Raw genomic sequence first — 16092 nt, forward strand, 5'->3', positions numbered from 1 at the left:
CGAGATAATTGGCTATTTGTGTCACATCAAAGCGGTGTAGTTGTTGGCAAGCTCCACTCGAGTGGATCTGCTGCAAATACATACACTTACACATATGTTTAAGTACTAGTAAAGTCATTTCATTACAGATGCTTGTAAGCGTCATTTTACAAGTTAAGACGAATTATAAACTCGTTTAAGAGAATTTAGAACATGAAAAATAAAATAAATCAACAATTATACCAATTTCAATAATGATAATAATAATGACGCAACTTGGAAAAATTTATTATTATTATTTAAAAGAAATTTTAAGGCAAAAAATTATTAATAAGTTAGTGAAATAAAATTTATAATAATAATAAAAGGAACGTTTAAATTTGAGGAGTCCTTTCATCTACCCAATACCAAAAAAGTTGTCAATTCAGTCGTTAAAATATCCGTCAAAGACACCGAGAGCAATAATCGCAATATAATAATCGTAATATAATGCCCGTCGACTAAACTCTGACTCTCAGTCTGTTAAATTTCGCACACACGTGTTTAACTTTATTACTCGGGATATTATTTGAAGATTTTATTGTCCTCCTCTTCGCGGTTGGGAGTCGCGGCTTCACTTGTACTCATACTGCGCCATGTTTTTCCATTATACTGAAGAATATACTCGGCTCTACACATCCAAAGATATCATTTGAGTATATATAAAAGTGTATAAAGTTATGTGGTATATACGCACATCACACAGGCCCACCCAGGTCGACGGATGAATCTTTAAATTTAAAAAGACAAGGAATTATAACCGCACCCATCCCGCCGATTTTTATCCTCGCTTTTTTTATTCCCTCCTTAATTGTAATTCGTAATTATTGTTTTGATCGTCATCTGGGTCTGTGAATCAGATAAGCGATCGGTAATCGGAATGATCTTCTCAATGGAGTTGAGGATTATTTGTAGCAACAAGTGCTATAGAGCTCTGAGGTGAATAAAATACCCTCGGTCTTGATTCTACATCCCCATCCACATTCCCTTGTTGGCTCGAGCATGAAAAGACCTGGCGCCTTCACTCCTGACCCTTCGCTACTTGATACCGTGTAATTGTCCAAGTATCATTTATTATTATTATTATTATTATTATTTTTTTTTTTTTTTTTTTTTTAATTCACCTGACTGGCTAGTGACAAATTGACGTTTTAATATCAATATATTATTTTTATTATGATCAAAATAATTTTTACTTTTTGCTTGGTGATTAAATAAAAAATAAATTGATGCGTGAAAAAAAATTGATCAAACAGACAAACTGGAGTACCTTGTAGAACAAAACATCAAACATAAAATAATTTATTTATATAAATAAATTATTATTAGAGCCTTTGATATATGGAAGCAAGCATTTGTATGCCAGAAATGTATACATACAAGTGGAGTTATATATTAAACTGAACCAAGAATTCGACAATTACGTCAGTGATGTGTAACGAATGATCACGAGGGTGTAACAAGGCGTCAGGTTGTCTAGAATGTGCAAACGTCACTGAGTTTAAATGCTTTTCTCGATAAACAACATTTCTCTCTCTCTTTCTCTGTTTGGCTTTTTGTACGTGTGCGAATTTATCGCTTCGCTCATACTCTGTACAACCAAGCCTTGCACTAATTTTTTTAGAAAGGAAATTTAAGCTGACAAACCTTAAAATTCGTCTAAATTATACTTTTATGCGTTTTAAATCCTTAAAAGACCGGAGATTTGAGAAACAATCGTACAAAAACGCCGCGAGGGACTCAATAATATGAGAGCCGAACAAAGGAGAAAATAATGACACCAAACTGGACAGAGATGGACGCACTGACAGTCCAGAGCTTCCTCATTTTGGTGTTAAGTATTTGAAATTGGTTAATGGTTGTATTAGGAAGTGAAACGAGCTTGCATTATATTTTATCTGATTGAAAGATGTTCATACAAGTATTGGTGAGTCTGGAGGAGGCTCGGAGACCAATCTGGTGTGTAGTGTATCCGTAATCCTGACATAATCCCGATTTAAGGCCCGCAGTCAGCGGGTGGGCCTTCTTTGGGTCCACAGCGATCCGCCAGAATTTAACACGACAGTCTAAGGTCCCCTCTTTACTGTACTGTGCTTCTTTTAATATACATCTATACATTCATTTTATTCCTCTGAATCTCATTGAGCCTGCAGCAGCAAAATACAAATAAAAATATGAATTCGCTTTCCCCGGTTCCGAGAAAAGACCCCAAGGTTTATGACCAATCCGTCAAAGACATCCGTCATGTACAATGACTCTGTGACCAAAATCCGCCCATCTACGCACCCATACTTTAAGCATTTCATTTATATATTCAGATATATTATATACCTTCTTATTCTGCAGAGTTTATATTTTAAATTTTTGTCGGCAATTTTTATTATGTCCTAGTACAACGACTTACTTAAAACGATCGGGATTTATTGCTCTTCATTTTATTTTCTGTCCGGGAGATTTGAGTTTTAAATTTTGACCGCGAATTTTTAAATTTAATTTTATTATTATTAAATATTGTATTTATTAGAGCTAAATAAATAAAAATTATCGATAAAAAAAAACTCTGTTCAGTATAAAACTTTCTAAAATAAATTTTCACCTGTATTTTATTAATAGCAAGAGTAACTATTTAAGGACGAAAGACATCACCAGAGACGTATTTATCCTAGACTGCTCACTACAACAGCTGTCAAGATTTATTTTACGGCTTCTTACATCACTATCCCATAACTCATTACTCTCTTAACGTCAGTTTTCATTATTTGTTGACTATATTTAAACTATACCAAGTTATAATAAAACAATACTATTATTTTATTTTTCTTTATTCAACATTTCAAATTCGACGTATTAAATTATTCAGAGCTACGTTTAGTGCTTAGTTGGGTAATATAAATATAAACATTATTATTTATCGGAATTTATATGCTAATTTAGCAATAACTTACCGAGCGGAGTTGAATTATGGAATTTCTTCGAGTAAAATTACGCGTAGTATAATTTTATAGCTGATAATTATTATAAAAAGTAATAAACCGTGTGGTTAATAAATAAACTGTCTTTTCTTTTTTATTATTACTTTTTCTGGGGTATCAAACTCTTGCGGATACTATTTTCGCAATATTGTTGCTACTTATTTGTGTATGTAGATTATATTTCTCGTTGCAAAATTAAATTAACCTCGGAACTTAATACCGATATCCCGTTCAATATACATTCTTATTTGCATTGTGTATTATAGTGCTGTACGTGCTTTCAAATCAAAATACTCAATAGTATTCATTTTTTTATTCAATTTCCAGACTTTTGTTGTATAATTTTATAATTTTCCACCGTCATTCATTTATAAATATATTTTTAAATATTTTTTTTTTTTTTTTTAACTTGAGATAATTTCAACTTAAATCAATTTTTGAGTAAAGAAATTGTTCTTGCTTCAAAAAGAACAGTTAAAAATTTTCATTTTATCCAAAATTAAATTAAAAAATAATCTTTTAAATAAAAAAATTTTATTTCCGGTAAAATAATTTCTTCTACTAGAAAAAAAATTATTAATTGTAAAAATTATCAAGCAAATAGATTTAATAACAGAGAAAAAAATCAAAGCACCGCTTTAGAGTAATTAAATATATTATTTAAGTTAATTTAAAAAAAAAAAAAAAAAAATAGTGAAATAATAATTGTAAAAGTAATGTGAGAAAAAAGGTACATATGTATGTATATATCAACCAAACAGGATACCAATGGAGTTGAGTTCGTTACACTTATTATACACATTATTATTGTGTACATAGACATCACGCGCGTTGCACTCTCGTGTTCACAAGTGTGTAGCGAAAAAATGTTTGTACCGAACACGTGTTCATGTTACGCGTGACGATCGAGCTGAAAATTTAAAATAATAACTGCTAAAAATTTAACAAAATAATTTGTCGCGAAATTTATAATTAAATTAGATCGGGCGAGGATGCACCGGATCAGACTTGGCGGATTATGTCAGCCCCGGTGTCCGATGTCTAAAATATCACGTACTTTATTAGTTACTGTTATTGTTATTATTATTGTGAGGAGTTGTAAAAAAAGTAATTTGCCAGTGAGTACATGACGATTTTTATTAACTGAAAGAATGATGACGCACCAGTTGGGAATGGCACTCGCGGCTCGCGGGTAGCCTCCGCGAAACAAGTGTGAGTTACACCCAGCATCAAAACTCGTTCGCCGATGGGTAAATAAAAAGCAAAATAAATATAAAATATCATAAAGAAATAAATGAAATGTTTTATATTAGTATGCCTGGTATCGGTGGTAAAGAAGAAAGGGCGAAAGGGAATAAAAAAAATATATATATATATATATATATATATATATATATATATATATATATATATATATATATATATATATATATATATATATATATATATATGTTAACAACCAAATAATAAAAAGACCAAAGTAATAATATTAGTGTCTGCGTATTAGAAATTTACATATTAAGTGTTGAGAGATTTATACGATCTCGTCTGTTAAAATATTGTTGTGTGAAATCACACGTCTTTTATTTTTATTTGCTAGTAATTAAATCGGGTTTCCTGCCAATTATAACTCTATTTAATTATGTTTTTAACTTTTCATTTGATAAAAAAAAATTTTTTTAAGAAAATTTGACTTAAAATTTTTTTCTAGATTTTTAATTAATTTAATTTTTTTCGATTAATCTTTAAAAAAAAATTTATTCCTCAGTTAATCGAAATGCAAAGACTGAATAATGTTATTGACAATTTGTCTTTATATAAGGTTTTATTAAACGTCGGGGCGATGAAAAAACAAATGTAAATAGAAATTAGCGATTTTATAATAGGTGATGAGAGGCGCGGGGGTGATAAATGATTTTTTATAGATTGCATGTCGATTTAAACAGTTATATCCTCGCTTGGTATGTATATAATATAATATTATATCTGTAGTGTAGGGATGGATTGTATAACCATTTGTGTTAAATTATTGTGCGTGGGCCGTAGATGTCGGCACAATAATGGAGCCCGCAGGGGGGTAACCACTGCTCGCAGAGCTTGAGAGGTCTCTTACGACTTTCCAAGGTATATGCGACAGCTATGAGTTTAAATGTCACATTTTTTTATTATTATTATTAATATAAATCTTATTATTACAATTTTTAAGAGTAGAAGGGAGTTTTATATTAAATTACGCAACGATATTTATGTCCGATTGTTACTTCGGGATTTATCGCGTTATGCAATAATTTATTATTTAATTATATTCTTTAATAAATAACTCAAGATGATTAATAATGCCGGAAATTATTATTATTATTATTATTATTATTATTATTATTGTTGTTGTTCTTTTATCCCGTTTAATAATCAGATTAATCAACTGTATTAATCAACTGACTAAACTGATAATTATTGAAATTGAGAAAAGACAATAATAGAATTTCTGTCTCTGATGTGTTAAAGCCTCGGTTTGAGTTTCTAGTTTCGAGTGGTATGGTATGGTGCGATTGCTATGCCCGACAAATGAATACGATGAAGAAAAAGGAGCCATCTCAGGCAGTTGATTGATGGACGCGTCTCTATGTTTATAATTAGAGGTTCAAACGTTTCCGGTTAGCGCGAGAATCGTCAAAGAATTAATTTACAAGTTTTATTTTTCTTTTTTTTTTATTTACACGTTTTACTATTTTTAAATATTACTATTACTGCGTTTTTTAATTTTAATATTCAAAGTTCATTATTTTTTATTTAAGTATTTAAATATCCAATCAATCAATTAATATTTTTATTATTTAAATTTTAAATACAATAAACGTAACATGCTATGAGAAAAAAAAAAAAAAAAAAAAACCGTTAAAATAATATTCACGTGTTCCGGAAATAAATTAATGCGGGTTCACTTAAAATTAACACGCGTGTGTGAAAATTTATTCAAACTTCCTACATATCATTAAATAAAATAAAATAAATTTAATTGCAAATCCATTACTATAATTACAGTCACTTAACTACACCCATCATCAATTAAAAATAAAAACTTGATATTTAAAAAAAAAAATTTATAGTATTTGCTCAAATAATCGCTATCTGTGTTTGCATTGACAATTCCGGAGTACGAGTGTGTATGTGTGTGTGCATCTAAGTATTTATTATAATTGAAATATTTAAATTAATTTGTTTTATTCAAGAAATTCCCGGGCTCGAGTCCAAAGACGTTAAGTACGTCGCGTGGTTCTGACTATCACGTATAAAATGGTGCCAAGACGATGCAATTTATCACTACGTCGTTTCACGACGAATACGCTCTGGTTGACGGGCTCACGTATGAGATCGTTAATACTTTCAAGTATGTTAAGTAAATTATTATTTATAATTCTATGAAAAAAAAAAATAAATAAATAAATAAATTAATTAAATAAAAAAAAAAAAACTTACCACGTTTTTGCATGAAGGAGAAGAGATCATCAAGGAATTCTTTGCGCTTTGGGTCGTCATTAATTTCGTACAACTGTAAGAAAAAAAAAAAAATAAATAATATAAATTAAAACAACAGGATAATTAAAAAGAGTTATTAAAAAAAAAAAAAAAAAATTACCATCTAATCCACAGAACATTATATTTCAATATCAATCAATAACAAAATAAGCCCGATACGATATCAGATCCAATAAAGAACCGAGAACAAAATAAAAAGAATTTTAAATGAGTGAGTGAGTGAGTGATATTACAAATGGCAAGTAATAGATGGCAATTGGGCAGAAGTAAAACGTTATACTGGGGTGTGTAATAAAAACAGGAGTGAAACGAGTATGCTCGTAGCGACAGACAGATTAGTTAACTCCGATTATTAATGATTCCGTTTAACCCATCTCGCGTTATAACACATACATGTAACATATACGAGAGCCCGAAACCTACTGTACACCGTATCCTGATGTATTCACCTCATATCACCTTTACTCACAAATTCCCTGTCGGCTCATCAAGCTCCAGCCCTTCAGGCTCCGAAGCTCTGCCTGTATTATCATATTTGTTGTATTATTATTAATTATTATTTATTATGCCGCATAAATAATTCCATTGCGTAATTCAACCCCCTCATTAATTTCAGAGCTCCAGAAAAATTACTTTTTATTTTAATAACAACCCTTGGAATTTTATTTAAAATAAATCACACAACATTAAATATAAATATTACATTGAAATAAAAATTTCAAATTATAATTTTATTTTTTTACCGACAGTGTAGTATTTTAATAATGGGTTTCATCGTTGACTGTGATTAATAATAAAATAGGCATGCCTTTCTTTTTGATTAATGTGGTACATATATATATATAGATATATAAAGATAGAATATAATGTGTATACAGCAGAGTATAAAATGTAAAATAAAATATTTCGATATTAAGATTTAGATTGAGGACTGAGGATTGATCGGAGCTAGACATCATCGTAGATTATTAGATGATCCGAGTAATCAACCGCGGCCCGGGTTCTGGCTGAGAGGGAGACACGGGGTTAGCATGCTAACACACATTAATATATCTACGCAAGGTATAGATAGGAGAGGAACGGAACGAGGGCCTGAGAAATGATCTGGGTGACAGGATCTTGATCGCCTGTTATTGTATTTATTCCTATCCGAGTGTTTTTTCTCGGTAACGCCCCCGTACCGATGTTTCCCACCCTCGAAAGGCAAACCCGCAACACGCTTGCTCAGAGGGCCATTTTGTTGTACACATTATGCTTTTTGTTGTTGCTGGTGCTTTTTTGTCTGTTCTACTCGCATTATCGGTACCGTCTTTCAGAGCTCGCGGAATATAAACGAAGGATGAGCAGCTCGTTAGGAGCCCAGTTGCGCGGGGGCGACGGGAAAAAAGAGGCATACTGATTGATCTACAGCCAACCGTCAGACCGGAGGAAAAAGCCCGACAGAAATGGAAATCACCTTTGAGAGAGAATAAATAAAGACGTTGACCTGGAGATTCCGAGATCAGGCACATATGTTCCTCTCTTTTTTTTTTTTTTTTTTTTTTTTTTTTATTCAATTTATTTAACAATTACTTCCACAAGAAGAAAAAATCTTTTTCGTTCAAATAAAATTGTAACTGCTGACTATTATAAATTTTTTTTTTTTTTTAAGACAAAAGCGCTAATTTTTAACCGACTATTGTTGTTTAGAGCGCACAAGTGTCATTTCTAGCATAATTACAGTTAATTGTTAGATTCAAATAAGGATTGTTATAATTTGTACTGCGAGTAGAAGCAGAAAAGGCAGTAAAGAGAGTTCATGAGCACCCTCACTAGACCGTTAATTTTTTTAATACACACTCAGTGACTAGATAAAGACCAGTTATCAGTTACCAGCTAACGGTTGTACAAAAACGTGTATTTGCAAATTATCTTCGACTTTTGTTCCTATTCGTGATTTACAATTTTTTTTTTTATTTATTATTTTTAAATTAAAATAAAAATTTTTTGACAAATTCAGTCACGTTTTTTATGAGTGTAATTAAAATTTCAACAACAATTAAAAATGAGACATAAAAAAATAATTAAACAGCGAGAAAAATTAGCGATCGCTGGAAGAGATGGTAGCCAGCGAGCAGGAAAATGATCGGTAGGCAGGCTCTTTCGCTTCCGACCCTCTATTTGTTTTTATACATTATTATATATTTTATATATACATATACTCATGTAATCGCTCGGTTTGCAGCGAATGACTCTCTATTCCTCGGTTTATATGCTTACCGGCGAGACCCGGTGGGGATATCAAGATCGCGAGTTTGCGCGGCCATAATACCTCACTCTACGGCTCCTGACTACCATTATTATTGTTGTTGTTGTTGTTGTTGTTGTTGTTGTCGTTATTTTTTATACTCGTTTCCGAGCATAAGCATTGAAGATAGCACAGACCAATTACAATTATTACAATAAGTGCCGTATTGCTGGCACTGGGACGTGCGTCAAAATCTCCATAATATTCGTATTTTGTGTTGTAAAATATAAAAAATTTTAAATAACTGTAATAAAGAGCAGCGAGGAACAAAATCGATAATGCTGAATTATTTACCGACTAAATTAAGAGATAAGAGGGAAGTCGCTGTATTATTTAATTGTTTTTAAATTTATCAAAAGTAATTATATAATTAAGCAAAATTTTATTTATTACAGTTCGCAACTCTCGGCAGTCACGTAGTGACTGCAGGTTGCTAGTTGTTATTATTATTATTATTATTATTATTATTATTATTATTGTTATGGTTATGACTATCTAGAATAATGGAAAGACAATGATGACATTTTTCATGTAATCTGAGATTTAGCGCTTGAGCGAATTCCTCGGGGATATAATTATCTGGTCAATCGTGAGGGATACCGATAATTATGGCTTTGCGTTATAGTAATTGTGTTTTAGTCTTCGTGGAAATAAGAGGAGTATTATGTCCCAAGAAATAAATAAGAAATGTTGCGAATTTATTCGAAGAGAGTTTTTATATAAACTACTCAGTAGTAATATTAGTTCTGGATAATAGAGGAATGCAATCAATTCTTACGATTGAGATTATGCCGGATCGATATAATTGTTAAGTTGCAAAAAAGTAATATTTGTATTATTTTATTTTTTTGCGACTGGTGTTTATTGCACCGGAGACGTTAATTTAAAAATTTATTTTGCTGAGGAGTTTACTCAATACGAGCGAAGCCTTGAGAAAAAATATAATGAGTGTAAGGACAGAAATTTTAGAGTGTTTAACCTGACTCTTGGCCAGATGCTTTGGAGCCATTACAAATAAAACGTAATAAAGAAAAAAATAAATGAAAGAAGAGAAGCATAAAATAAAATCTCATCGCCCCACGCAAGGTTACTTCTCTCTGTCGATTATTTCCAATAGAACTGCTGAAATTTTATGCTCCTAGCTGGAAATATTAAATCGCACCTAAATACGTTTTATGTCGACCGCCCAATAATCTCATAAGAATCAACGTCAATTCTTCGTGACTGTAATATGTAGTCGTGATCCACAAATCTTAAATCTTAAATCTCAACTTTGTTCTTTACTAAATAATATTAGTATTTATTTTATTTGGTGTTTGGACCTGCATACACGCCTAGATTTTTAAAACTATAAAACTATAATTCCAATATATATATTTCACAATATCAAGATGTCACATAAATTGAAAATATCCTCAATTTTTATTGGCTATATATTCTTTTTCAGGATACTTTGTATACATTTTGTATAATATTATAATAATTCAATTAGTAAGTCCATATTTTTTGATAATCGGCATTTTTATCCCTAAACGTTTTAACCTATTAAACTTTTATAGCAATCCAATCCTTTACATTTTAAACATTTCATTTCTTACTTTCTTTTTTGAGTAATCAAACATCCTAAGTCTTATTTATTCATTAATAAATTTACTTAACAATTTTTAGCTGGCATTAATTGTTAATTTTTTTTTTTTTTTTTTAATAAAAAATTCTCCGGGATTAAATTCAGGATAAAGATAAAAATAAAAAAAAAATTATACAATGATCAATCAATCTTTCTACTGATTGAGGTCCAGCTAAGGTTGTAAGTAATTATTTTTATGCTTATAATATTTTATTTCTTGAGTAGAAAAATTTATTTTTTAGTAATAAAATTTCTTTTAGAGTAATTAATAAAATTATTTTAGTTTTTTAAATTCTGATAAAGTGAAAATCACTTATGATAATGAAAAATTACATTATACAGCCATATAAAATATAAATAATGAATAAAATTTGAAATCCCGAGGCAACGAACATTAATACCTGTTCGCGCGATGAGAGTTTCAGCGAGAAGTAAAAAGGAGGTTATCGTCTGAGTCTGAGTCTTTGTTGCATGATATTATCCTCGGAAGATTGGTGTTGTTGTTGTGTATTAACTCGATATAATATAATAACCGGAGAAATAAAACATTAGATTGCCTGCATATTACCCCACTCGAGCATTCGTCCCGGCATTATTTATGCCTTGATTTATTATAATCGAACCGCGAGACCATTTGATCCGCGCCGACGTGGGAGATACCCGACGACCAGTTTTCGCGCAGAATCAGCGCCACCTCCGGTTGATACCAGCGCCCTATCTCTGTCAAGAAGTTAATTGATCTCGGCTTGATTAATAAGTGTATCGCAATATATATATATATATATATATATATATATATATATATATATATATATATATATATATATATATATATTATTTATTATTTTTTAGCCCGCGAGCTCCACTTTCGTATCAGTATCAGGTTTATCCCCTGTCCTCCGATCCTTTATATGTCCTCTCTACATTTTTAATTTATTTATATATTTATTTATTATTATTATAAATTCACGTTTATCGTACCTAGAAATCGCGATCATATCAAGAACTAAAATCAAATTGCAACTCCAAGCTACCGAATTATTTCCCGCAGTTGTATAAATCAAATTCTCAATTAATTAAACCGATTGCTTGTTAACGCCCTGGCTATCATATCGATTTATATACTATAACTACTCTACATATTGATTATTTATTTATTGCTCCTTTATTTTTTATTTCATTCCTCACAATTTTTCCCCTTGTGCAAAATAAATTTTAATTAATTATTCATGCAGGATAATATTTTTAAAAATTAATTTAAGATTTTTTTTTTTTTTTTTTTTTTTTAATATTCCTGTTTAGTATATGAAAATTTATAACTTGTCATCCTTTACCGGTTTTATAGTTAGAAAATAGTTTTTTTTCTAAAAATATAAATGATTTTAATGTCTACATTTTTTTTTTTTTTTTTTTTTCTAAAGAAAAAACAATTACAAGACAGCAATTTACGCGTTTAATTTAAAATTTTTTTCTTGAATTAACAATCAGAGTATTGTACATTTAAAAATAATATTTCTAGAGTTCAGTGTAACAGTATATATTAAACGTAGGCTTCATGACGAGCCATGGGAATCGCGGTTTAAAAAAGTATTTGAGAAATCGAGTGTAATACTAAGTGTAAGTCTCTGTACGGGTCGAGAGGCAAGGAGAGTGTTTATTAACAAGGAAACGAAACAACTCGCACCAGTACGTTAATAAGAAGAACAAGCTCTGAAAAATATAAATTTAACCCAAGATCTTCACAATGACGCCATATTTTCTCTTTATTACATACATTTCACTTTATTATTTCATTTAATAACTACTATTACCGTCAAAATTAATATTAATATTTGCTCGGATAAATAAATGAATTAAAAAAAAAAAAAAAAAATCTTGTAAAAATTTCTTCAAAAAAAAAAAAAAAAAAAAAAAAAAGACAATAATTAAATAGTGAGGGATGAAATAAATTGATTGTAAATAACTGAGGATAAATAATATAAATGTGTTGGCAGTTGATGTACAGCGGGAGCAAGGCGCGAACGCGCAGGTAGGAGGCAGTTAGCGCGTGTTTACACGACAGCGCTATGTAGCCAGCGACCCTGCAGAGAGCATCTGAATGCTCAATGTACCCAACCCGGCTGGCTACTTCGTACTTCACAGACGTAAACGTTTCTATTTGTCTCAACACTTGTCTCATTTTTTTTTATTCATTTTTTACGAGATAATCTTCGCATTCGTTGACTATTTTTCAAACACCCTGTCTCTTTTATTTTATTTAAATCGATTTATAAGATTCGCCACTTCATAAACCAGATATTCATCTCAGACTTTCTCTCAAAATTCCGTGACATGGATCTTTGTGTCCGGTTAGAGTGATTCAAGTATTTTATATTTATTTCAATGCAAGTAAGGTGTCTGGCAATTTTTTTTACTTTTAATTTTATGGAAAAAGCCAATTGATTTTTAAATTATTCAAATTAATTTTTTTGGAGAAAATTTTTGTCGATTTAAAATTAATTTTATATGTGTAATTTAAAAAAAATAAATTTATAAATTATAATGAATAAAAAATAGAAACTATTTAACTATGGATAAAATAATGATTAGATTAAATCACGAGTCGATATGAAAAAGATAGTATCGCGTGTTACATGCAAGAACTGTTGGATTGGATGACTACCTGAGCTTTTCACACAGACTCAGATAAGAAGATACCTGGCGCCTCGAGCGAATGCCATTCGACATAGACGCATGCATCTATACGTCCATACATACAATATTACATATATTATACACACTAACGCCCCCTCTCAGCCAAAGATTGATTATAACATAAAACTTTTCTCATTTTCTCGACTTTATCAGTATTTACTCACTCAATTATTTTTATTATAATAATAATAATTAATAATCAACCGATATGCATGCAAACCAGACACAGATACGTTAAGCACACATTACTATTACTAATTATAAATATAATTGATTCGAAAAATCTCGAGTATAACTTTGCGGTGAATATCAAACGCCGATATTAATTTTGAATAAAGTCATTAAAACTTTCTCGATATTAACTGTCATATAAAAATCAATTCGTTTCATATATGTGTGTAATATAATTTTTTTTTAACAGCTAGAACTTTTGATTTAATTTTAAAAGACCATTTTTTTACGATCGGGCTTTAGTGTCGCCTAATGCCAGTTTATTTCATGCCCAAAATATTAAATAATGTTTATAAAGTCTCCAAGGGACTTTTAATTCTTTTATTATTATTATTATTATAATTATTTTAACTGCGACATTACTCGATGCTGAAAATCCATAAAACTATTGCCACTGTAGCTCCGTTTTACAGCCCAAATATTAACAGCTCTTACGTCTCAGTCTAGTCTAAGTAGCTTTTAATTTTTAGTCCACATTTATTGGTACATTAAACATATAAATTAATAATAATAATAATAATAACAGAACATGAAATGAAAGCCAAAAACAAAAATTGCTTAGCGGTAGCCAAATATTTGCCGATAAAATTCAAACCCACTGTATTAGTATATATCACCTATATTTATACATATTTTTATAGCGTACGGTTATTTAATACTCGCCGGAAATGTATGTCAAAGAGGCGTATCAGGATCTTCCCGAGAAATTCTTAAATAAGGATCTAATTGCCTCACCAGATACATTTTGTTGCCAACAAAGTATAACATAAAAATTATTAAATATATGTTATAGAGGTCACGAATGTCAAAAAAAAAAAAAAAATTAGTTGCTCATAACCGATGATCAAACGATTCTTCCGTGGATATAATATAATAATTCTCAAAAATAACATTCAGCGGATAAAGTTTTTTATAATCATCATAAAATGTTTATGGATTATGTGCATGGCAGAGTCTCAGCCCAGCCAAATACTATCTATATAATATTACTCCTTTCTTTTTTATTCGAGTTATTATGACGTAGTTAACATATAAATGAAAATCGAGTCTATAAAAATTTAACAACCGATTAGCTGACCTTCTTTATACACATAAACACAACAATAAATATAAATATAAATCTATGCCTATATATGACTTACACTTGTTATTATTTTCATGTAATAAATACACACACACACACACACACACACACACACACACACACACACACACACACACACACACACACACACACACACACACACACACACACACACACACATGTTAGGACGTCTCCAACTTTAACCATTACTCCCATTGAGTTCGAAAAATACCTTAAACTAATTGTAAAGTAATACCTTTGTAATTAAATTCGCCGGGGATTCATTATTATTGTTATTGCTCTTGCTCTCGTCTATCGTCAGTGGAGAACTCTCAGGCCCCTCCAAATCCCAAAACGACGTGGTCTGTTGCATTAACATTTTTTAAATAAATAAATAAATAAAAATTTAACAAAAAACTAAAAATAGTATCACTAATTAAATTAATATCACTGATGAAAAATAAATTCTGGATGGAAAAAGAGCACAATCTGCTCGGAGCGGGCCCTTGCGTGCTAAGTCGTCCATTCGACTTGATTCGACTGATGTGAGTCGTCCCAACCAGGTTCAGGCCACCCGATTATTTTCACGACCAAATAAATGCTCACTGTATGTGATACATGCAAGCATAATATACAGTATTCATTCACGTGTCGAAGTTCGGCCATCTATAGGGAAATTTCTAGCCCCCACTTTTTACCCCAATGGGCCCCGAACCTTTGAATTATCTTTCTCTATAGTTTATACCGATGCTAATACCAATTCTAGCCCATAACCTGATGCTTAATACCTACTACAGACATTATATAAAAGTATCCGAGTTTAGAGCTCTGAGTGGTAAATCTTTGGAGAAATCTAGCTCCCTTTGGACACGATAGGCGACGACACTGGCGACAGAAGTAGCTAGCAAGCTTGGAGAGTTCCCTATGGTTTTTCCTTCCTCAAAGTTGCGCAGGTATATAAAGGGCATTTGCCTTATCTTTTAAAAAAAATCTGATGTCCTTCATCTTGATCCTGTCTGTAAATTGTTATTGGTAATCTTGGGTCAGTTGTTTAGTTGCTTAGTAACAATTGAGGAGCGAAAATCACGAGCACCAAAAATGAAAGAGAATTATAAAACCCATCAACGGTCTGTGGATCACGAAATTCAATAACTGTACAAGTATATTCGACCGGAAATGCTTATAGTTATAGAGAGATGCATCTGTCTTGTGATTTGGCTTCTTGGAAAAGGATATTATATAGATATTTGGTTTACTTGCCCGAGATTGATCGGCAACAAAAAAAAATAAAAATAGATAGGAAGAAAGTTGTTGTTGTTGTTGATGTTGCTAGATTTAATTTTTGTTCATTTTTTAGGCGAGTTTGCGTTGGAGTTTCAGCGAAGATTATTTTCTGGCTGATGTTAATAACCATGTGCTACAGAGTATGGAATATTTAATGGCTAATGTATATTATTGAGAGGCATTACTGGAGGTAATGATTGCTAGGTGTAAATGAATTCGAGAACGGCTTGTAAAATAAATTAAAGAGTCTGACTGATTGTTTTGATTCTAGTCATCCCTAAGTGAAAGATAACGTGCAGTAGTTGTAACAAGCAACTGGAGGTAAAAAGGGAAAAGTGGATGCTGGACCGCTCATATA

General features: G+C 31.0%; 1 protein-coding gene across 5 annotated transcripts in view; it reads right to left on the reverse strand.

The window, feature by feature from the left end:
- Retn (retained) overlaps nucleotides 1–16092 on the reverse strand; it is a 65242-nt gene that overhangs the window by 9178 nt on the left and 39972 nt on the right. For 3 of the 5 annotated variants that reach the window (XM_074243364.1, XM_074243365.1, XM_074243363.1), the window contains exons 4-5: nucleotides 14707–14814; nucleotides 6468–6540 (exon numbers count right to left, since the gene is read on the reverse strand). In XM_074243364.1, the coding sequence (XP_074099465.1) occupies nucleotides 6468–6540; nucleotides 14707–14814 (181 nt within the window). The remainder of the gene's footprint in view (nucleotides 1–6467; nucleotides 6541–14706; nucleotides 14815–16092) is intronic. The other 2 variants (XM_074243367.1, XM_074243366.1) reach the window with 1 other exon arrangement.

This window comes from Cotesia typhae, unplaced genomic scaffold, assembly GCF_013202065.1.
Source record: "Cotesia typhae breed Kobodo isofemale line unplaced genomic scaffold, CoteBio_Ctyphae contig_4, whole genome shotgun sequence".
Taxonomy (NCBI): domain Eukaryota; kingdom Metazoa; phylum Arthropoda; class Insecta; order Hymenoptera; family Braconidae; genus Cotesia; species Cotesia typhae.